Consider the following 22,896-nt stretch of genomic DNA (forward strand, 5'->3'; position numbering starts at 1 on the left):
TGAATCAAAGTCAGCATTAGGTCAGAGGAGGGAATGCTGATTTTGGAGGCGGTTCATTTTTTGCAATTAAAGTCTAAATTGTGGATATTTAACCTTTTGTGAATAGTAAAAGGTAATAATCTGAGTGTTCTTCTTTACTAGTGCAAACTGATCTTGCAGGTTATTCTAGCACTTTAATTATAACATTTCCTAGAGACCTACTACTATCGAGGCCTCTAAAATCAACCCAGAAATTACAAGTGCCACGATCAGTAGGTGAGCTACGTTAACAAGTGGGACTGACAGGATTTGACCTGCAAGGTTACTCAGATTTTTGCTTATTTCATCAGTGTTGGTACTGGGTGAATCCCTTCACCCACACCGGCTCCATTCGGACTGTGCACTCCCTACTGGGGAAGACCCACAGGATCCGAAATTAGGACCTTTGTTTTAAAATCAGAGAGCCAAACCAAACTTCCTGTATAGGGGTCTAGGCCCTACAGATTCTTGACCTAAAACGTCTTTAAACACGTGATTTTGCCTCAGAAATAAATCCTCTTTCACTGAAGATCATCATCCGTCTAAAGAATGACTGACACGCCCGATATATCAGGACACATTTTTTAAAGAACAGGGGAAATGCAATAAGGGTAACCATCTTTGTAAGGCCTTTAGTCATATTAAATTTATCATGAAAGTCAGTGTCTTACAAACACACACGGATCTTTCTGCTGCTGCAGCTCGACTCAGAGGAAGTGGCAGGAAAACAAAGAATCTTCTTATTACTAATGGAGCTGCTCTGCCAAGCAGGATGCAGCGTTCGAGGTCTGTGTGCTGAGATGCTGCACCTGTGCTTCAGCAGCAGAAGCCACCACAGTCATGAAGGGTGAACTCTGCACAAGCTCAGCTTGTGCAAATTCTGTCTCTTGCTCTCACACACGATGTTCATCTCAGCTGCCATTAGGCAAGAATATATATATATATATATATATATATATATATATATATATATATATATATATATATATATCTCAATTTGCCCTTAGGTCATTAAAACCCCATTACTATTACTCGAAAGAGATCACATTTACCTATAGACTATATTAATTTATGTTCTCTGTAAAGGATCACAAATCACAAAAACCGCTCAAGTGAAAAACACTTCTTACTGTTATGATGCACCATGTGTTGATATACCACGAGTTAGTTTTTTCCCAGTATTTGCTCATTTGAAGTCTGAATGTGCATGAATGTTGGATAGAAAGAGCTCGTGTGAATGAGGCGTTTTGTGTAAAGTGGTTTGAGTTCTCAGAGGAGACGAGCGCTGTATAAGAACCAGTTCCTGTCCAAACACCACATTAATGCAGCTCTGCAGCATCACTGTTGGAGCACGGACACAGTGAACGAACTGTAACATTAACGGCAGCTCAAAATGGGACAAAGACGACAGAGAAGCCGCACAAGTGTGGAAATGTGTACTTTATAATCTGAGTGACAAAGCTAATGCAGTCAGGTCATGTTTAAACAGTCTTTCATACCTGCAACCACCCATCCTGTGACTGGCAGCATGACTTCTACATACACAGAGCACTGATCAACAGCTACTCTCCTATGTCTCTACCCACACCCACCCACACACACCCACCTGCCCCCACACAGACACACCTGTGATGTAAGAGTAAATGCCGAGCATCAAAAGCATAAATGAGCATTCAGTGCAACACTGTCCTGATGACTACATGCAGAATGATGGTCAAACACCAGATTCATAGAAACTGAGTCCAGTCGTTTGCTGGTACTAGTGAATTATTACGTTAACATTCATCTCAGCGTTTCTCTCTGAGCCACAGAACCAGAATACAAAGACTATTTAGTGCCCTAACATCAAACATCTCTTTATATTAACTTCTTTTGTTTTTTAAATAATCTCAATCACACAAAATCCAATCAAGAATAATTATGAACCTGAAGACGCTCCCTAACAGGAGGTCAGAGAGCAGTTTTTGTTTTTAATGCAACTCAGTCTGTGGTAATTATAAATAAATACAAACAATACACAAGGAATGTCTACTGCAAACAATATATCATAGCGGGAGTTTGCTTGTTTTGCTAATATGAGGATGCTTAAAGAGGTTAATCATAAACGATCATTGAAAGAAACGACTCTCCCAGCCTGGACAGGAGGAACGAAACAGACAAATCAAACAGCAGGAGGCGTGGTCACAAAGTAGCGTGATTTTCCCCGGCAGATAAAGCAGTGACATCAAAAAGCTCTTCCTATGGAGGTTGAGTTTCTCTTAATCAAAGACATAGTCAGGAAATGTCCCGTTTGCATGGTTTGAAATGGCAGCAAGCACGCTTTCTCTCCTTTGACGGCTTGGATTTAATCAGAGAGGCACAACATCCTCTGTGCAATGTCCACAGCCGCTCCAAGTCACTGAGATCTTATTCAAGACGTCTTTTTCTGAGCCGTTCGTTCTCAGAGAGGCGAGTTCATTAGAAGCAAACAGGAAGTTTGCCTGAATAATCGACTCTGCTGTGAATCATCCTCAGATGTGAACGACGCCTCCTCTGGCTGGTTACATGAACTGCATCTGGAAGGACATGAAACAAGAATAGAGCAGAATTTAAGAAAACACCATCCAAACAGCGATGTCAGTGCAGAAGGATTCACCTGCTTTTACTGGTGAACACTGTGGAAAGATTAACATGTAGGGTCCACTGTGGGAGTGGATTTTACACCTGTTCCTACCTGGACACAGGATTTAAGAAGATTTATGTTCAGATGGTGTAATGGAACAAACAAACAAATAACGCATCGCAAAATTACCTGAAGACTTTTTCCCTTTTATATGTTATTAACTGTCTGCAGGATTAGTAACACAAACTCTTGTGTATTGACAATGCAGCCAAAGTTTAAAAAAATCTATTACAAACCAAATTTGCAGCTAAAGTACAAAAAACTCCAGCGCATGTAGCACACGTCTGTGCTTCCATCATGGTTTAAAGAAGACGTGGAAACTAGTCCAGCCAAGTGTTGACTACAACCCGCTCTGCTTAATCGACGTCTTGAACTTCGAGATAATAATTATAGTAACACTGTGGACACTGACGCAGACGAGTCGTATACTGTAGACGCAGACATCAGTTACCTGAGCACCAGGATTGGGCCCAAAGGGGTTGGGTGACCTCATCACAGGCTGAGTATACATCATAGTAGGCTGTGTGATCATCATGGAGCCCATTCGGGGAGGCTGATGGGGAAAAGAAATGATATGTAAGTATTAATTTACATAGCATTTATTCATTCATGCAGTCATCATGTAAATTAATCCGTCTCCAAAAACGACGATAAACAAAGCCAGCTGTCCGCACATTTTCTCAGATTTCTTCCCTCTAAAATCATCTTCAATGAGACCATCTATTCTCACCTCAGACTCCACGGTCATTACTGTGAAATGGGTCCCTGCCTTAAAGTGTGCGACCAGCAGACTTACCATTGCATATGCCAACATGCCCGCTGGTGTGGCTGCAGGGAAAGCCACAGCAGATGGTGCCTGCAGTAAGACACAAACAGATGATCATTTCTCTATAACAAGGACATCAGCTAGCAGTGAAGTCCTCGTCCAGCACAGAGCACATACAGTCGCTCTGTCACGTGATACTGACCCGTCTCACATATATTACTGATGAAGTTGCCAAATATTTAAGGTAATTTAGGAATACTGGCTTATTACAAATCCATGCCGGAGCCTGAAGCACATAAAGCAGAACACAGCTGAGCTCGGTGCATGAACTCACCAGGCTGAGCTGCTATTTTTATTCTATTGCACAGTATGTTACGCTTTATTCTCAGAAACTAAAATGTTGTTGATTTTCTGTGTCACCACAAACATCACATCTTACAAATTTCACTGAAAGATGATGAAGATGTTTTCAGGTGTGAGCATTTAAACATCCCACAGACATTTTCCCTGGATTACCAGTATAGTGATGGACATGTTTAGTAATTACTACTGTTTTGTGACGACTTTTACGTTTGATTTTTAAGATATATTTCAATAAAATTTAAAGTTAAAAATATACATTTAAGTTAATTATAGCTTATAATTAGGCTCTGGTGACGTTTCAGTGTTTTTGTTCCGAGGTATGAACAGTGTCTGTAGGACAAACACTGAGACTAGTTAGGGGAGGAAAAAGAAGAAAAACTAGAATTTGTACTTCCAGGAGAAACTGCAGTGGGATTGTTGCTCCCAGCGAACTCGGGACTGCAGCTTCTAGATGAGTAGCTTGTTTGTGTGGAGTGGAAACAGGTAATAGTGGCAGAGTAAGAGAAATACATCTTACTTTGCTGGCGTCCATCGATTGGTTGAACAGTTCGTGACGAGCTAAATCATGAATGAACAGGAGGTTTCATTGATTTGACTCGTGTGTGCTGCTGTAACGGTAAATAAGCTGGGGGGTTTCGAACAGTGTTGTGTTCATATCTTACAAACATTAGCAACGCTAATCTTTAAATCACTTTCTCCTGCTTCTTTTCATGTAACTCCAACTACACTGTGCAACAGTATTTTCATGCATTTCTTTTAATAGCTTCTTTTTAAGTCAAGCTATCAAAGGTGACGATTCCCAGAAACTTTCTGTGTTTGGGTAAAAAAAATGTTTGTTTTTCGTTGTATGTCATACGCAGGGACCACTTTGATCCCTCCTGTTGAAACTGGACGGATTAAAGATCAGCCCACACTTCACAACAGGTCTGCACCTGTGACGGAGGACCCTGTGACGGAGGACCCTGTGCAGCAGAACGCTCTGACTGTGAGCCATCAGGCTGGAGGTGGAGTGCAGGGAGAGTACATCGTGCAGCTTGGGAATTACAGGATCATCTTTCCCGTGTCTTCTGCAGAACGATGTCATTTCTTCTCATAAAGCACCTTTCTACTCTACTTCAGCACTCGGAGCACTTTCTACACCCCGTGTGTGTTTATAGTGGTTTATATCCAACATTCACACTCAGATTAACATACCAGGATCACGTCAGAGGCGAGTGTCTTGCCCAAGGATACTTCGGCATGCAGATGTCTGTGAGGGTTCTCAGTCATCGTAGTCTAAGGAGCTCAGAAAAAAAAGCGTCTGGACTTCTTTAAGTTGCTTGAGGATGTTTCATCCAAGAAGCTTCTTCAGTTCTACGTTCAAATGGTGGAGAGTCCCCCTCGAGAGGGACAATGGACCCCCTATCGATCCTCTACCTAACCACATGAGCCGAGGTGTGAAAGCGGGTGTGGGTCCCAATCAGCCAGGGTTTCAGGTGAGCTCACTGTGAAACCTGGCCCCACCCTATCATGTGATTTCCTGAGGTCAGATGGCCCAGGGTGTGAGTGGGCGCTAAGGCGTCTGGGAAGGATCTCAAAACTGGATTAAAGATGGCAGACAGTTGGTGTGGTAAGCCCCGCCTCTGTTCAAAGATGGCCATTCACAGTGGACACAGATGCTTCCTTCACTCCTCTTTCAAACCAGCTGTCTTTTCTGTCCAACATGTGAACACTGGTGTCCTCGAAGGAGTGACCTTTGACCTTTAGATGCAGCTGTACAGCTGTCTTGTCCCGTGGAGGCGGCTCTTCTATGTTGTGCGTTTATGAAGTGGTTTGGTCTCTCCAGTGTAGAAGTCTGAGCACTCCTCGCTGCACTGTACAGCTACACTACGTTGTTAAGTTTGTGTTTGGGATGAACCAGTGTGTGTCAGTGTGAGTCTGAATGTGTGTCTGAGTGTGTGTCAGTGTGAGTCTGAATGTGTGTCTGAGTGTGTCAGTGTGAGTCTGAGTGTGTCAGTGTGAGTCTGAGTGTGTGTCTGAGTGTGTGTCAGTGTGTGTCTGAATGTGTGTCAGTGTGAGTCTGAATGTGTGTCAGTGTCAGTGTGAGTCTGAATGTGTGTCAGTGTGTGTCTGAGTGTGTGTGTGTCAGTGTGTGAGTCAGCGTGTGTCTGAGTGTGTGTCAGTGTGTGTCAGTGTGTGTCTGAATGTGTGTCTGTGTGTCAGTGTGAGACTGAATGTGTGTCAGTGTCAGTGTGAGTGTGTCAGTGTGTGTCTGAGTGTGTGTGTGTCAGTGTGTGAGTCAGTGTGTGTCTGAATGTGTGTCAGTGTGTGTCTGAGTGTGTGTCAGTGTGTGAGTCAGTGTGTGTCTGAGTGTGTGTCAGTGTGTGTCTGAGTGTGTGTCAGTGTGAGTCTGAGTGTGTCTGAGTGTGTGTCAGTGTGTGTCAGTGTGAGTCAGTGTGTGTCTGAGTGTGTGTGTGTCAGTGTGTGTGTGTCAGTGTGTGTGTGTCAGTGTGTGAGTCAGTGTGTCTGAGTGTGTGTCAGTGTGTGTCAGTGTGTGTCTGAGTGTGTGTCAGTGTGAGTCTGAGTGTGTCTGAGTGTGTGTGTGTCAGTGTGTGTGTGTCAGTGTGTGAGTCAGTGTGTCTGAGTGTGTGTCAGTGTGTGTCAGTGTGAGTCTGAGTGTGTGTCAGTGTGAGTCAGTGTGTGTCTGAGTGTGTGTCAGTGTGTGTCTGAGTGTGTATCAGTGTGAGTCTGAGTGTGTCTGAGTGTGTGTCAGTGTGAGTCAGTGTGTGTCTGAGTGTGTGTCAGTGTGTGTCTGAGTGTGTGTCAGTGTGAGTCTGAGTGTGTCTGAGTGTGTCTGAGTGTGTGTCAGTGTGAGTCAGTGTGTGTCAGTGTGTGTCTGAGTGTGTGTCAGTGTGAGTCAGTGTGCGTCTGAGTGTGTGTCAGTGTAAGTCTGAGTGTGTGTCAGTGTGAGTCAGTGTGTGTCTGAGTGTGTGTCAGTGTGAGTCAGTGTGTGTCTGAGTGTGTGTCAGTGTGAGTCAGTGTGTGTCTGAGTGTGAGTCAGTGTGCGTCTGAGTGTGTGTCAGTGTAAGTCTGAGTGTGTGTCAGTGTGAGTCAGTGTGTGTCTGAGTGTGTGTCAGTGTGAGTCAGTGTGTGTCTGAGTGTGTGTCAGTGTGTGTCTGAGTGTGTGTGTGTCAGTGTGAGTCTGAGTGTGTGTGTGTCAGTGTGTGTCTGAGTGTGTGTCAGTGTGTGTCTGAGTGTGTGTCAGTGTGAGTCAGTGTGTGTCTGAGTGTGTGTCAGTGTGAGTCAGTGTGAGTCAGTGTGTGTCTGAGTGTGTGTGTGTCAGTGTGAGTCAGTGTGTGTCTGAGTGTGTGTGTGTCAGTGTGTGTGTGTCAGTGTGTGAGTCAGTGTGTCTGAGTGTGTGTCAGTGTGAGTCAGTGTGCGTCTGAGTGTGTGTCAGTGTGCGTCTGAGTGTGTGTCAGTGTGAGTCAGTGTGCGTCTGAGTGTGTGTCAGTGTGAGTCAGTGTGTGTCAGTGTGTGTCAGTGTGAGTCAGTGTGTGTCTGAGTGTGTGTCAGTGTGTGTCAGTGTGTGTCAGTGTGTGTCAGTATGCGTCAGTGTGAGTCAGTGTGTGTCTGAGTGTGTGTCAGTGTGAGTCAGTGTGTGTCAGTGTGTGTCAGTGTGAGTCAGTGTGTGTCTGAGTGTGTGTCAGTGTGAGTCAGTGTGTGTCAGTGTGTGTCAGTGTGCGTCAGTGTGCGTCTGAGTGTGTGTCAGTGTGAGTCAGTGTGTGTCAGTGTGTGTCAGTGTGAGTCAGTGTGTGTCTGAGTGTGTGTCAGTGTGTGTCAGTGTGAGTCAGTGTGTGTCAGTGTGTGTCAGTGTGTGTCTGAGTGTGTGTCAGTGTGTGTCAGTGTGAGTCAGTGTGTGTCTGAGTGTGTGTCAGTGTGAGTCAGTGTGTGTCAGTGTGTGTCAGTGTGAGTCAGTGTGAGTCAGTGTGTGTGTGTCAGTGTGTGAGTCAGTGTGTCTGAGTGTGTGTCAGTGTGAGTCAGTGTGCGTCTGAGTGTGTGTCAGTGTGCGTCTGAGTGTGTGTCAGTGTGAGTCAGTGTGCGTCTGAGTGTGTGTCAGTGTGAGTCAGTGTGCGTCTGAGTGTGTGTCAGTGTGAGTCAGTGTGCGTCTGAGTGTGTGTCAGTGTGAGTCAGTGTGTGTCTGTGTGTCAGTGTGTGTCTGAGTGTGTGTGTGTCAGTGTGTGTGTGTCAGTGTGTGTCTGAGTGTGTGTGTGTCAGTGTGTGTGTGTCAGTGTGTGAGTCAGTGTGTCTGAGTGTGTGTCAGTGTGAGTCAGTGTGCGTCTGAGTGTGTGTCAGTGTGAGTCAGTGTGCGTCTGAGTGTGTGTCAGTGTGCGTCTGAGTGTGTGTCAGTGTGAGTCAGTGTGAGTCAGTGTGTGTCTGAGTGTGTGTCAGTGTGTGTCAGTGTGTGTCAGTGTGAGTCAGAGTGTGTGTCAGTGTGAGTCAGTGTGCATCTGAGTGTGTGTCTGAGTGTGTGTCAGTGTGTGTCTGAGTGTGTGTGTGTCAGTGTGAATCTGAGTGTGTGTGTGTCAGTGTGTGTCAGTGTGAGTCAGTGTGAGTCTGAGTGTGTGTGTGTCAGTGTGTGTCTGAGTGTGTGTCAGTGTGAGTCAGTGTGTGTCTGAGTGTGTGTGTGTCAGTGTGTGTGTGTCAGTGTGTGAGTCAGTGTGTCTGAGTGTGTGTCAGTGTGAGTCAGTGTGCGTCTGAGTGTGTGTCAGTGTGCGTCTGAGTGTGTGTCAGTGTGAGTCAGTGTGCGTCTGAGTGTGTGTCAGTGTGAGTCAGTGTGTGTCTGAGTGTGTGTGTGTCAGTGTGTGTCAGTGTGAGTCTGAGTGTGTGTGTGTCAGTGTGTGTCAGTGTGTGTCTGAGTGTGTGTGTGTCAGTGTGTGTCAGTGTGTGTCTGAGTGTGTGTGTGTCAGTGTGTGTCAGTGTGTGTCTGAGTGTGTGTCAGTGTGAGTCAGTGTGTGTCTGAGTGTGTGTGTGTCAGTGTGTGTGTGTCAGTGTGTGAGTCAGTGTGTGAGTCAGTGTGTCTGAGTGTGTGTCAGTGTGTGTCTGAGTGTGTGTCAGTGTGAGTCTGAGTGTGTGTCAGTGTGAGTCAGTGTGCGTCTGAGTGTGTGTCAGTGTGCGTCTGAGTGTGTGTCAGTGTGAGTCAGTGTGTGTCTGAGTGTGTGTCAGTGTGAGTCAGTGTGTGTCTGAGTGTGTGTCAGTGTGCGTCTGAGTGTGTGTCAGTGTGAGTCAGTGTGCGTCTGAGTGTGTGTCAGTGTGAGTCAGTGTGTGTCTGAGTGTGTGTCAGTGTGTGTCTGAGTGTGAGTCAGTGTGCGTCTGAGTGTGAGTCAGTGTGAGTCAGTGTGCGTCAGTGTGCGTCTGAGTGTGTGTCAGTGTGTGTCAGTGTGTGTCAGAGTGTGTGTCAGTGTGTGTCTGAGTGTGTCAGTGTGAGTCTGAGTGTGTGTCAGTGTGAGTCTGAGTGTGTCTGAGTGTGAGTCAGTGTGAGTCAGTGTGCGTCTGAGTGTGTGTCAGTGTGAGTCAGTGTGCGTCTGAGTGTGTGTCCGTGTGAGTCAGTGTGTGTCTGAGTGTGTCTGAGTGTGTCTGAGTGTGCGTCAGTGTGCGTCTGAGTGTGCGTCAGTGTGAGTCAGTGTGCGTCAGTGTGCGTCTGAGTGTGTGTCAGTGTGAGTCAGTGTGAGTCAGTGTGCGTCTGAGTGTGTGTCAGTGTGCGTCTGAGTGTGTGTCAGTGTGTGTCAGTGTGTGTCAGTGTGTGTGTCCGTGTGTGTCAGTGTGAGTCTGAGTGTGTGTCAGTGTGAGTCAGTGTGCGTCTGAGTGTGTGTCAGTGTAAGTCTGAGTGCGTCTGAGTGTGTGTCAGTGTGAGTCAGTGTGCGTCTGAGTGTGTGTCAGTGTAAGTCAGTGTGAGTCTGAGTGTGTGTCAGTGTGCGTCTGAGTGTGTGTCAGTGTGAGTCAGTGTGAGTCAGTGTGTGTCTGAGTGTGTGTCAGTGTGCGTCTGAGTGTGAGTCAGTGTGAGTCAGTGTGCGTCAGTGTGCGTCAGTGTGCGTCTGAGTGTGTGTCAGTGTGTGTCAGTGTGTGTCTGAGTGTGTGTCAGTGTGAGTCTGAGTGTGTCTGAGTGTGTCTGAGTGTGAGTCAGTGTGAGTCAGTGTGCGTCAGTGTGCGTCTGAGTGTGTGTCAGTGTGAGTCAGTGTGCGTCTGAGTGTGTGTCCGTGTGAGTCAGTGTGAGTCTGAGTGTGTCTGAGTGTGTGTCAGTGTGCGTCAGTGTGCGTCTGAGTGTGTGTCAGTGTGAGTCAGTGTGAGTCAGTGTGCGTCAGTGTGCGTCTGAGTGTGTGTCAGTGTGAGTCAGTGTGCGTCTGAGTGTGTGTCCGTGTGAGTCAGTGTGCGTCTGAGTGTGAGTCAGTGTGCGTCTGAGTGTGCGTCCGTGTGAGTCAGTGTGCGTCAGTGTGAGTCTGAGTGTGTGTCAGTGTGTGTCTGAGTGTGTGTCTGAGTGTGTGTCAGTGTGTGTCAGTGTGTGTCAGTGTGTGTCTGAGTGTGTGTCAGTGTGTGTCTGAGTGTGAGTCTGAGTGTGTGTCAGTGTGTGTCTGAGTGTGTGTCAGTGTGAGTCAGTGTGTGTCAGTGTGTGTCAGTGTGTGTCTGAGTGTGTGTCTGAGTGTGTCAGTGTGAGTCAGCGTGAGTCTGAGTGTGTGTCAGTGTGTGTCTGAGTGTGTACTGGTGGTTGTGCGTGCTCATATGCAATAATCTGATGTAGACCATCACAGTTTGATGAACAGCTATAAGTAGGTTTTGTTTGCCAACGATGTCACAACAACGAGCCTCCTGGTCAGTCAGCACTCAGTTTACTGGCTCCTTTCTTCACGACATCAGTTGGTAAATACCAAGTTGTTACTCTCCAGCACATCCATCCGTTTCCTTTCTTATGGCTCATTTCTACTGTAACCTCTTTATAACGAAGCCATTCAAATATGTGTGATGCTGGTTGAGCAGGAACAGCAGCCTCACCATGGTTGCAGGGTTCCAGGTGGTGGAAGGAGCCGTGTTGGGCAGCCAGTTAGTTCCACCAGTCAGCTTCTTCTCATCCGACTGATTCCAGTGAACATCACTATAGAGATAAAGGAAACGCTCGTCAGGTTTATCATGCATTACCAGGGAAGTTAAGTTCAACACGACTGAAGTGCACTTACTTCTTTGCTCTGCCGTTCCCAATTCCTAGATCTGAAGAAAGCAAAGTCAAATAATGAATGTATAGCATGAAACCATTTTATTCATCTATTTGGTTTTTAAATAGTTTTTATGGGGAAACAGCTGATGTTATAGTCTTCAAACCTTTACAATGACATACTTTAACTTAAAAAAGGGGGAAAGTACAGCCAAAAGGAAATGTAAGGAGTGAAAATAGCAAAGACCTGGCTGCCTCAGATTTGACCCAGAGGTAAAGTTATCTGTGGTGTGCTACTTTTACAGCTGTGGTCTAAACTGATCAGGTAAGACTGTAAATGTGAGCTTGAGCTGGGACCAGTGCGGAAGAACAAGTAGAGTTAACATAGCTAATGATATCTACAATGTATGTACGAGGTACTTTTATTCATCCAGCATCATCCAGTATGAGTCACAATGGTAGGATAACTTATATTAGAAAAAACATTTTTCACTCTTTATCTGGGTTGGATACATTGATCTTGTACAGCAATGTGTGTAATTTAACTATATTCTGAATTCTTGGGGAAAAACAAGCAGACGTAAAAGGAGAAAAACTTACTGCCAACAAGATTAGCGAGTGACGAATCCAGATCATCACATACCAGCTTGGGGTGGGGCTGCTGGCTGTTTAAAGTCATGCGCTGATGTGGTGAGGATGCCACTGTAGGTTTTAGGATGCCACCTAAAACATCTTAATCAAATTGGGGCAGGACAAAGGGAAAGGAAGGTAAGGGAGGGGTGACAGGTTGGGGGGCCAAGAACAGGTAACGAGGACATAGTAAAGCAAAAAGACACGAGGTGTACATACGCACACAAACAGAAAGAGAGAGGGCGCTGAGTCAGGATGAGGCAAGAAGCAGGGACCTTAAAAAAATGATCAAGACAATGATAGAATAATGTGTGTTGGTCCAACTCACCCAGACATGCAAAGCCCAGGACGGGTGTTTGACCCAGGACGGGGAAAAGGAAGGATGGGGTGATGGTGGAGGTTGTGAGATTGTGAGCACAATGAGGGTGAAAACGATTCAATGCATGTACAAACATTATTCTTGACAAGTTAATGATGATAAACTGGTATAGCTGAGGCTTAGTGTAAGTAGTTATTAACCTCAATCAAATGTCTGTCGCAGTGGCACACATTGTTCAATACTGGGACCAGTGCTTCTCATTAGTTACAATAATGACACTGCACCACTGGTTAAAACGTAAATGTTGCTTTTCATTTTTGATATAAAACATAGACAGCACACACGCTAAAGGTAAACATGTTTACGGCAGCAGCACATGAGACAAAAGTAGACATTTGTGTCATATTTTTACCAAGTCCTGTCTGTGAAGTTGTCTTACTCTATTGTAATGAGCACAGTGAACTCATTTCATGGTTAAAAATGTGATTCGCCCATTAAAGAAACCTGAAACTGATGTCGTGTTTAAACTGAAACTGATCTCTCTCATTTTTCTAAGCAGGAAAAAACATTTCCACCAAAAACTTGATCACTTACTGATTCTATAACATTACCCACTACTGAGATTTTAGGACAATCTTCATTGCAAAGATCAGTTTCATTTTCCACAGAATACCCAGCAGGTAAGATAAGTACTGCAGACATCACGATTTGCTAGATAAATATATTTCTAAAGGCACTATTGACATGAAATTCTCACCAGATGTTGGTAACAACCCGAAAGCTTGAAGACACATCCTGTAAAGAAGCTCGTCACAAGTATTGCTCAGGTGTGGTTTTCCACAAAAACAGGCTTCAAATCCTGACGTTCCTATGAACTCCGAACTAGTTCTTCCCATAGAATTTGAATTGGATTTAGATCAGGTGATTGGCTAAGCCATTCTAATAGTGAAGTGCTCTAATAGGGTGATATGGTACTACAAGGTCATTAAGATAAGATGGGGCCTGATTATTTAAGACCTTGTATGTGAGGAGCAGGATTTTGAATTCTGGATTTAACAGGAAGCCAAAACAGGAGAAATATGCTCTCTCTTTCTAGTCCCTGTCAGGACTCTTGCTGCAGCATTTTGGATTAACTGAAGGCTTTTCAGGGAGTTTTTAAGACTTCCTGACAATAATGAATTACAGTCGTCCAGCCTGGAAGTAATAAATGCATGAACTAGTTTTTCAGCGTCACTCTGAGACAGGATATTTCTAACTTTAGGAGGCCAAGGTAATGCCATCCAGAGTATGAATCTGGTTAGATACCATATTTCTAAGATTTTCAGGGCCGAGTACAATAACCTCAGTTTGATCTGAATTAAGAAGCAGAAAGTTAGCGGCCATCCAGGTCTTTATGTCTTTAAGACATTCCTGCAGTTTAACTCATTGGTGTGTGTTATCTGGCTTCATGGACAGATAGAGCTGGGTGTCATCTGCATAGCAGTGTAAATGTATGCTATGTCTTCTAATGATGCTGCCTAAGGGAAGCATGTATAATGTAAACAGAATTGGTCCTAGCACTGAACCCTGTGGAACTCCATAATTAACCTCAGTGTATGAAGAGGACTCTCCATTTACATGCACAAACTGGAGTCTATTAGATAGATATGATACAAACCACTGCAGTGCAGTACCTGTAATACCTACAGCATGTTCTAATCGCTCTAATAGGATATTAAGGTCGACAGTATCGAACGCTGCACTGAGGTCTAGCAGGACAAGCACAGAGATGAGTCCACTGTCAGAGGCCATAAGAAGATCATTTGTAACCTTCACTAAAGCTGTTTCTGTGCTGTGATGAGCTCTGAAACCTGACTGAAACTCTTCAATAAGCCTCTGCAGATGATCTGTTAGCTGTTTGACAACTACTCTTTCAAGGATGTTTGATATGAAAGGAAGGTTGGAGATTGGCCTATAATTAGCTAAGACTGCTGGGTCTAGAGATGCTTTTTGAGTAAAGGTTTAACTACAGCCAGCTTGAAGGCCTGTGGTACATAGCTGATTATTAGAGATAGGTTGATCCTATTTAAGATCGAAGAATTAATTAATGGCAGGACTTCTTTGAGCAGTTTTGTAGGAATGGGGTCTAAAAGACACGTTGATGGTTTGGAGGAAGTAATTATTGAAGTTAACTCAGAAAGATCAATTGGAGAAAAAGAGTCTAACTTAACATCAATGGTACTAAGAGTACCTGTAGATAATATTACATCTGTGGGATGATTATTGGTAAGTTTTTCTCTAATGGTTGGTCTAATGGGGGGAATTACCTCAACAAACATTTGACCCACAGCATGAATTTAATTTGCATGAATGTAATTTCTTTATTGCTGCTTAGCAATGATGATGACTGAAAATGGAGCCAAAAAGAAACCAATGACAACTGATAAGAAAATCAATAAGGAATCAAGTCGATAATGGACTTGGAATGGCTAAATTCTTATCATTTCCCAAAGAGTTTAATTTTGGTCTCATCTGACAAGATACTCTCCCAGTTGTCTAATACTCTCACAGACTTGTCTAAATGTTGTTCAGAAGACTTTAAATGCTTTCACATTTAAACGCATTTCAACATATTCTTTCTTCAGCGATGGAGTCTTGTGTGGTAAATGTGCATTTAGGCCACGGTGGTTGCGTACTTATTGTTGTCTTTGAAACAACTGTACCTGCTGATTCCAGGTAGTCCTGCAGCTCTTCACAACTGGCCCTTGGCTCTTGAACATCTGATAATTCTCTGTCTGAAATCCTGGTCATGGCTTGTTTATGGTGAAATTATGTTCTTTCCACAGTGCTCACTGGATCCTTCAGTAGTTCCTCTGTAACCAATGCTATGACTGTATTTTGTAACAATAAGGTTGCAAAGATCTTGAGAGCTCCCTGGTTTCCCCATCGAGGGGTATTCTATGTGTGACACCATGGTACAAAGAGACCTTTTTATACACCATATTTCTCCTGTTTTGGCTTCCCTTCATTGGCTTCCTGTTAAGTCCAGAATTGAATTCAAAATCCTGCTCCTCACATACAAGGTCTTAAATAATCAGGCCCCATCTTATCTTAATGACCTTGTAGTACCATATCACCCTATTAGAGCACTTCGCTCTCGCTCTGCAGGCCTACTTGTTGTTCCTAGAGTATTTAAAAGTAGAATGGGAGGCAGAGCCTTCAGTTTTCAGGCCCCTCTTCTGTGGAACCAGCTTCCAGTTTGGATTCGGGAGACAGACACTATCTCTACTTTTAAGATTAGGCTTCAAACTTTCCTTTTTGCTAAAGCATATAGTTAGGGCTGGACCAGGTGACCCTGAATCCTCCCTTAGTTATGCTGCAATAGACGTAGGCTGCCGGGGGATTCCCATGATGCATTGAGTTTTTCCTTTCCAGTCACCTTTCTCACTCACTATGTATTAATAGACCTCTCTGCATTGAATCATATCTGTTATTAACCTCTGTCTCTCTTCCACAGCATGTCTTTTATCCTGTCTTCCTTCTCTCACCCCAACCGGTCGCAGCAGATGGCCGCCCCTCCCTGAGCCTGGTTCTGCCGGAGGTTTCTTCCTGTTAAAAGGGAGTTTTTCCTTCCCACTGTCGCCAAAGTGCTTGCTCATAGGGGGTCATATGATTGTTGGGTTTTTCTCTGTATCTATGAAGCGCCTTGAGGCGACTTTTGTTGTGATTTGGCGCTATATAAATAAAATTGAATTGAATTGAATTGAACCATCAGTTGGGACTGAGCAGCTGATATAAATTTGCACTAAGTGGCAGGATTGTTTTCTAATTACTGATGGAGTTCCTCCATTTCTTTGTATCATTTCTCTTGATCTGTGTAGGTTCTCGGTCAGGTCATGGTATAACACAGAAGAGCCACCATGACAAGGCTCAGCGGTACATCTGCACCATCTTTACAATACGATGCTCTTAGGGTGAGGCAAGGTCTCACAATGGTTTCAGCAGAAACCGATGCTAATAATGACTCACACCTTGGGTCTATGTGTCTATATGATGTTGCACATGATCAACAGTGGGTCAATAACTGTCTCGTTTCCTGATTCCCACTCTCTGCACCACGTGATTTAAAAACTGAAGAAGCTTCTTGGATGAGAGGGGAAACGTTTTCAAGAATCCTAAAATAGCCCAGTTGCATTTTTCCGAAGCTCCTTAGTAAGTTCTCGTTATTACCCATAAGCTCATTTTTGGACAGCTATGGTTTGATTTGTTTGCATGTGTGGATTGGTTGGGTTGTTGTGACATCTAGTGAAAATTTCATGTCACTAGCAGCTTTAAAAATATCATATCTTAGAAAATTGGTGAGGTATTGAATACTTATTTATCCGCTGTAGACGACAAGGAAAATCTAAGCATTTCTGTGGTTGACTAGTACATCAACTACGTCATCGTTATCGATCTATCTTCCTAATGTCTGCCACTAAATTTAGATGGCAGTTGTATCAATACAAAACTTACCTGTGGAATCCAAGTTGTTGGCATTAGTGTTGTTGCCAAACACGGCGTCAAATTCTGCATTGATGCCTCGCAGGTTCGGAGCTGGGGAGGCTGTAAACGCTGCTGAGGAAAAACACTAAATTCTATCAGAACTCAAACATTAATGATGCAGTTCCAACGGGTGACGATCAACATATACATGCACAACTGTCTGCTGCATTTCACACTGACAGTTTAAAAGTACTAATACATTAATGTACATGTGCTTATGAACCATATGTTAATATCACGTTTGGGCTCACAGCGGATTCTAACCCTGCTCTGTCACATGTGCTCTGAATCCGTTTTTCCACACTTCATTATACTTGCTGTTACTGTGCTATTTATAGTATTTCACTGGAGTGGATCTATTTGTCATCACAGGCCAGATTAAAGCCCCAAAGCAGAGCCCAGGGCAGGAGGAGGAGTCTAGCTCCATCTCATATTACTTTAATCACAACGCACTGAAATGTTAGTGTAGAGTTTTTGTCCAGTAGTCCAAAATCACATTGCCCACCCAAACTTTACATTTCTTTAAATTTCCTATATTGTGCAATTACCAAAACAGCTGACACATGAGTTCCTGTGCTTGGATAAATGTCTCAGGATGAATGAATGAGTTGTAACACTTTGAACAGGCTGAGCTTACCTGTGAATAGACCAGCTACAGCAGGCTCAGAGTGGAACAGAGCAGTGGTGTTGGAGGGGCACGGCCCACAGAAAGAGTCTGACTCACAGCAGCAACAGCACACATGCAATAAGAGAAGATGATGAAGATATGAGATCAGGAAAAATACATCAATGAAAGAACAGTGAGAGCACCAAGCAGCTGCAGGAGTGGAACAAGCCGCTCCAGGCATCTCCTACAGCAGCGGTCCCCAACCCCCGGGCCGGTACCGGTCCATGAGCCGTTTGGTACCAGGCCGTGAGAGTTGAGGCTCGGGTGTGAAATTCATGGTTTTTAGTTTATAGTTTGACCTCTAAAAATGAATAAGATCATCATAAATAACTTCACATGTTCAAAAAGGAGTAGGATATGCGTCACGTTAAGCCCCAAGCAGCTTTCTAGTAATAATGTAGTTCCCAATACCACTAACAGCTGACTCTGTAATACTTGTTTCACAGGTGGTATCCTGTCACGGTACCACAGTGGACTTCATTCAGATCCTGAGATCCTGTTCTTTCACAGTCTGGATGCTTACGCACTTTATAAACCTGTGGCCATGAATGAATATATCTGGATGGGTGCTTTTGGTAACATAGCCCTGTTAGTCCATGGTGTAACGCTGCCTCTTCCCTATGGTAGCTGGGATAGGCTCCCCTGCAATCCTGATAAGGATAAGCCAAAGAGAATGGCTGGATAAATATACTGTAGCTGTCTCTCACACAGGCAACAGGCAGTTACCTCACAGACACACAGGACAACAAATTACAAACACAAGGGTTGTAAAAGCAATTTTATATAAATTATTGCTGTTTAGGGAACTCCAGTCATGTTCTTGTGAGCTGTGCGACTCGCTATGACAGACAAATGCATCTCAAAACATCTGAAAAGAAATACAACTTTAAAACATTATTTCTTCTTAGTCCTGAGTTGTAATAATCTTGCACGAGTCCACTAATGTTACCATCGATTCCATTTACAATCATCAGGAACCAACAGCGTGCTCCACATCCTCCTCGCTGTGTTTCACTTCAGCAGCAGCGGTAATGTCGACATGTTCATCCGGACGCAGCGTTTTCAGCGGGAGAAACGGAAACATGCTGTGATTGCAGCCATTCCCCAACTCTGTGGTACTCATGGCCATTGATCAGTGGTTGTTGAATTTTTATAATTATGATGAAGGTGACCTCCCAGCCCATGGTTCCTTCAGTGGTGCTGGTTTCAGTCAGTATGTAAATGTCCTGCTTATAAGGTTGGAAACCTGCAGTCAGCTGAGACTGAAGACGTCGTTTCTCCCACTGAAAACGTCCAGACGAACAGAATCAACTTTTGGGGATTTACTTAGCTGGATGACTGAGCATCAGGACGATGTGAACCATATGATTACCTTATGGATTAATAAAATATTCTGACATTTCTCAGAGTTTTACTCTATAAAACACAGACGAACTCTCTCAGCTTGTACTCAGTTCCTCTCGTCTAAATTCATGGTCAAAGGTAAATATGAAAACTGTACTTATAGAGTTTTTGTATTCAAACTGAGCACTCAAAGCACGTTTTACTACAGAACCCTTTTAAACCACTGAAACTCAAACATTCATTCAATGTTTGAAAGTATTTTTCTAACAAACACTCTGATGTTGGACAGTGTGTGCTTGTTATCTATTATTGTGCGATCTACTGTACAATGTAAATATATAAATAAAATTGAATTGAATTGAACTGAATTGGGGTGGCTGTAGCTCAGGTGGCAGAGCGGATCAGCCACTAACCAGAAGGTCGGTGGTTCGATCCCAGGCTGCTCCAGTCTGCATGCCAAATATCCTTGGGCAAGATACTAACCCATGTTGCTCTCCGATGCATCCATCGGAGTGTGAATGATACTTAGCACTTAAGCTGTGATTGGGTGAATGAATTAGCTGTATGAAGCGCTTTGAGTGCTCGGACAGAGTAGAAAAGCACTATATAAGAACCAGTCCATTTACCATTTACCAATGAATTATAACTGTGTGACATGTGTCTTAATGTGGTAACTGTGTGGGCTGAAGTGTTTCCAAGCAGAAAGGTGTCCTCACCTCCCCATATGTTGGTGGTGATGAAGAGAGGCTGCTGGAAGGTCGGCTGGAGGTCCAGTAGGTCACTGGCTGCGCTGAAGGTGCTGGAGAGAACGAGCAGGAAAACCAATCAATGAAATAATTAGAAACAATCATCCACTTCCTGAGGAAAAAGTTACATTTGCTGTTAAAACTGAGGTGTTTTTGTTTGTCATCTGCTCTTAACAGTAACTGTGTGTGTGTGTGTGTGTGTGTGTGTGTGTGTGTGTGTGTGTGTGTGTGTTTATTGCCATATGCACAAGTGGTTACGCAGAGCCATGAAATTCTTACTTTGCAACTCTTCACGCAGCTAAATAAACAAACATCTAACATAAGAATAAACTGAACTCTGAGCAAAGAAAATACTAAAGTAAAACAGCACTTGCAGCTGATGTAGCTGATGTGTCAATTTAAAGTGCAAGTACTGTCGCGCTGTCACGGGGTAATATATACAATATTAAAATTGTTTCTATTGTATGAAGTTGTAAGAGTCTCTGCCCGGGTTAGGGCCCGCCCTCCATCAACCTTCCTGAACAGGATCCAGTAACCATCACAGAGCGGACATCTAACAAACGGTCTCCAGTAAGAAGAGCTGGAGAACACCGAGCCCTGATAAGATTCACACCTATTGGCTAAAGACGCTAACGGTACTCTACAAATGTCTGGCAGCACAAATGAACCAGCTGCTGTGGGACGAGGATGGCTAGCTGAAGGCCGGACAGTCCTGTCCCTAAGGATCCCCAGAAGGGGCTGGTCCCATCAAACTACCTGACAATAATCCTCCTCAGTACCACATCAAAGCTGCTGTCACGCATCACGCTGGTTAAGTTAAACAGGCACATGGATCAATACATGAGTGAGGCACTGAGAGGAATTGGCAGGAATACCAGAGGGGCAAAACATCAGCTTCTGAGAGACAGGAGACCAGACTGACCAACGAGTCCATCGCCTGGACGAACTACAACAAAGCCAGGGAAGGCTGGCCAACACAGATGGCGCCCATGTTCTAATCATGTCTCCCTATTTCCAAAGCATGCTGGGACCCGGTGAGCAGAGCGGAGCACGAGCAGCCGGAGAAAACGAGCTAAGCGAGCTGAGGCGCAGAAAGCATCAAAGAACAAACATTCAGTCAAGCACTAAGAATCTGCCACAAACCCATCTGTGGATTTATTATTACAGTCGCACACAACTACCCGGCACATGACGGCAGACCTGTCAGGGGAGGCCCAGGTGAGGCTGTATTTTAACTGATCCTAGATCAGCTGAGGCTTTTACTGAAGGACTACCGCCACTGGTTCCAGGGAGGTTGGATGGGGTTGGAGGGTCAGCCCTTCACATGTGTCACAGGGCTTCATGATGCAGCAGCCAAGTGGCTGCAGCCCGGCCCCATGAATGGAGAAACCAGGGAATTGAACCTAGCCTTCCTGGAGCAATTCGTGGAGCGGGAATGGCGGAGTGGGTCCGCTGCAACCAGCTGAAGAACCTTGACATCAACATCAGGCTGGCCAAGGAACACCTGTCAGCGCAGCCAGGGGTCCTGCTGGAGCGGGAGTCAGCCGGTCAAAGCCCTGAGGAGGTGGCCCCGTTACGTGTCCCAGACTCAACCAGCTCCAGCAGAGAACCAACTAACCAGTCTCTCTGCAAGTCCCAGAGGCTATGGACATTGCACCCCGCTCACTGGGAGCTGCATGAGCTTTGAGGCAGGAGTGGTGGAAGTGTGGGCGGACACTACTGCAGAGAATGCCCACGTACAGAGGTAGAGCAGGCGATCCACATCGCCAGCCCTTCATCACCCCCCATGGTCCAGGAGAGATACACAGTCTTCCAGTAAGGAGCCGTGGGGCTATAGATCCCTCGCCACCAGTAGAAATTAAATATGGGGCTAAAAGTATAGACTTAAGGCTGCAGTTAGAGACAGAAACAGATTAGCGCAGGTTCAGTTGGTCAGTGGGGCCTTGTGTAGGGTTGTGCTCACGACCATTAGGAACGTGCACCGTCTGTGCTGAGCTCAGCAGTGACGGCAGGTTGTCCGATACTGACTCTGTGTCTCCATTGTGATGACCATGTCACATAAAGAGCGATGTTGCTGCAGAAGCATTTTGCAGATTTGTTCTTTCCCCTGCCTGGTTGCACCACACTGACCATAAGAGACAAACAGTTCAGATGCTGTGCTGGGGGTGGGGACAACAGAAGAGTTGCACAGTGCGTGGTGTAGCCCCATAGTTTCTGTGGTGAGAAAGATGTGTCTTCACAGTGTGGACTACCTCAACGTGAATGAGGTGTCACAGTATGGCAGTCGAAGAGCTCTTGGAGGGTTAGGTGCTGCTTGATTTTTTCACGATGCTGGAGTAAACCAAGGGCTACCGGCAGATTCCCTTGTCTTCCAAGTCCAAGTCCAAGGAAAGAAATTCTTCTCCACACCGTGTGGACTGTAGCAATTCGTCATACCTTCGGCTTATTCGGAGCCCTTGCCACTTTCCAGTGCCTCGTGGACCAATCCGAAAGCTGCATATGCCACCACCTATCTGGATGAAGATTATCCATAGTGATACTTGGATGAAGACTATGCAGCGAATAGCCGCAGTCCTGGAGTCCTTGTGGCGGGTGGGCTTCATGGCCAACCTGAGTAAGCGTGGGGCTGGATGGAGAGAGTTACAATATCTGGGGTCCTACATGGGAGGCAGGTGTGCCCTCAGATTGAGAAAGAAGTGACTCGAATCCATCGAATTCTGCCAACCTCCCAAGACCAAAAAACCAAAAGAGGTGGGGTGGTTCTTGGGGCTGGTTGGCTTTTAGTACCTGTTTGTAATGAACTTTCCCCCTCTGCCCAGCCCCTGACTGGGATTAAGGCATTAGGGGATCACCCCCCTCATGGTGTGTGATTGTATGAAATTAAGTTATTTTGTGCAGTTTGTTTTATTTCCCTGGTTATAAAAGTAGGAAACACAGGTTATGTCCTCACCTGCTGGTCGAGTTGGTGGTTGAGAAGGGGTCAAGAACAGGGGCGGAGTCTATGGTCCCATCCAGAGAGACGGGGGAGGAGTCTGTGGTCGCTGTAGTGGGGGTCTTTTGGAGCTCTTTCAGACGCTGTTCCTGAAATAATCATGTGAGTGTTAGCAACATAAGCTAATCTGGATCAAAACAATTTGTCTTTGCAGGGTTTCTTTTGAAGAATGTGAGAGAAGCAGCCCAGGAGAGCCAAACTACTTATAACCTATAATAGGCCTCGCAAATATGCATTATATGTCATCCCTATAAACGACATCCCGATGACGAAATGGGAACAAAACAACAAAAACATTTTTTTGATGATGAAACAATAATGATAAAATGTGTTTGTTACACCCAATAAGACTTTGTTGTGTGTAAGTCCAAAGTATTTTTTAATTAAGTCATAAGGAACCAGAAACACGAACAAAACAAAAACAAACAAAATATCATTTTTTGTGCACTTGTTGAAACACTCCCCAAAGGAAACCTGCAACCATCTCGCCTGCAGAATGAACTTTCTAACATTACAAAATCAAATGTTAATATTTAATTTGTCAGTTTCATTTGAGATCATTTCTTTTGCCACACACATAATATTTGCTTTGCTAATTCTTTTTGTACATCTACCTACTGTTACCCTAATTACAGCAGCCGCAGCAGGTAAACCTTTACAGCTGTGGTGTGTCGTGATTTCCAAA

At 44.7% G+C, this 22,896-nt stretch overlaps 1 protein-coding gene across 7 annotated transcripts in view; it reads right to left on the reverse strand.

The window, feature by feature from the left end:
- Positions 1-1,443: 1,443 nt before the first annotated feature.
- LOC146378549 (phosphatidylinositol-binding clathrin assembly protein-like) overlaps positions 1,444-22,896 on the reverse strand; it is a 47,981-nt gene continuing 26,528 nt past the window's right edge. For 2 of the 7 annotated variants that reach the window (XM_084941378.1, XM_084941377.1), the window contains 10 exons: positions 22,170-22,300; positions 19,190-19,272; positions 17,100-17,177; positions 16,433-16,531; positions 11,590-11,691; positions 11,015-11,045; positions 10,833-10,932; positions 3,477-3,536; positions 3,132-3,233; positions 1,444-2,573 (listed from right to left, as the gene is read on the reverse strand). In XM_084941378.1, the coding sequence (XP_084797504.1) occupies positions 2,559-2,573; positions 3,132-3,233; positions 3,477-3,536; positions 10,833-10,932; positions 11,015-11,045; positions 11,590-11,691; positions 16,433-16,531; positions 17,100-17,177; positions 19,190-19,272; positions 22,170-22,300 (801 nt within the window). In that variant the 3' untranslated portion in view covers positions 1,444-2,558. Of the gene's footprint in view, positions 2,574-3,131; positions 3,234-3,476; positions 3,537-10,832; positions 10,933-11,014; positions 11,046-11,589; positions 11,722-16,432; positions 16,535-17,099; positions 17,178-19,189; positions 19,273-22,169; positions 22,301-22,896 lie in introns of all 7 variants that reach the window. The other 5 variants (XM_084941375.1, XM_084941372.1, XM_084941373.1 and 2 more) reach the window with 4 other exon arrangements.

Source organism: Perissodus microlepis, chromosome 10, assembly GCF_051167445.1.
Source record: "Perissodus microlepis isolate ML-2025 ecotype Zambia chromosome 10, ASM5116744v1, whole genome shotgun sequence".
NCBI lineage: Eukaryota > Metazoa > Chordata > Actinopteri > Cichliformes > Cichlidae > Perissodus > Perissodus microlepis.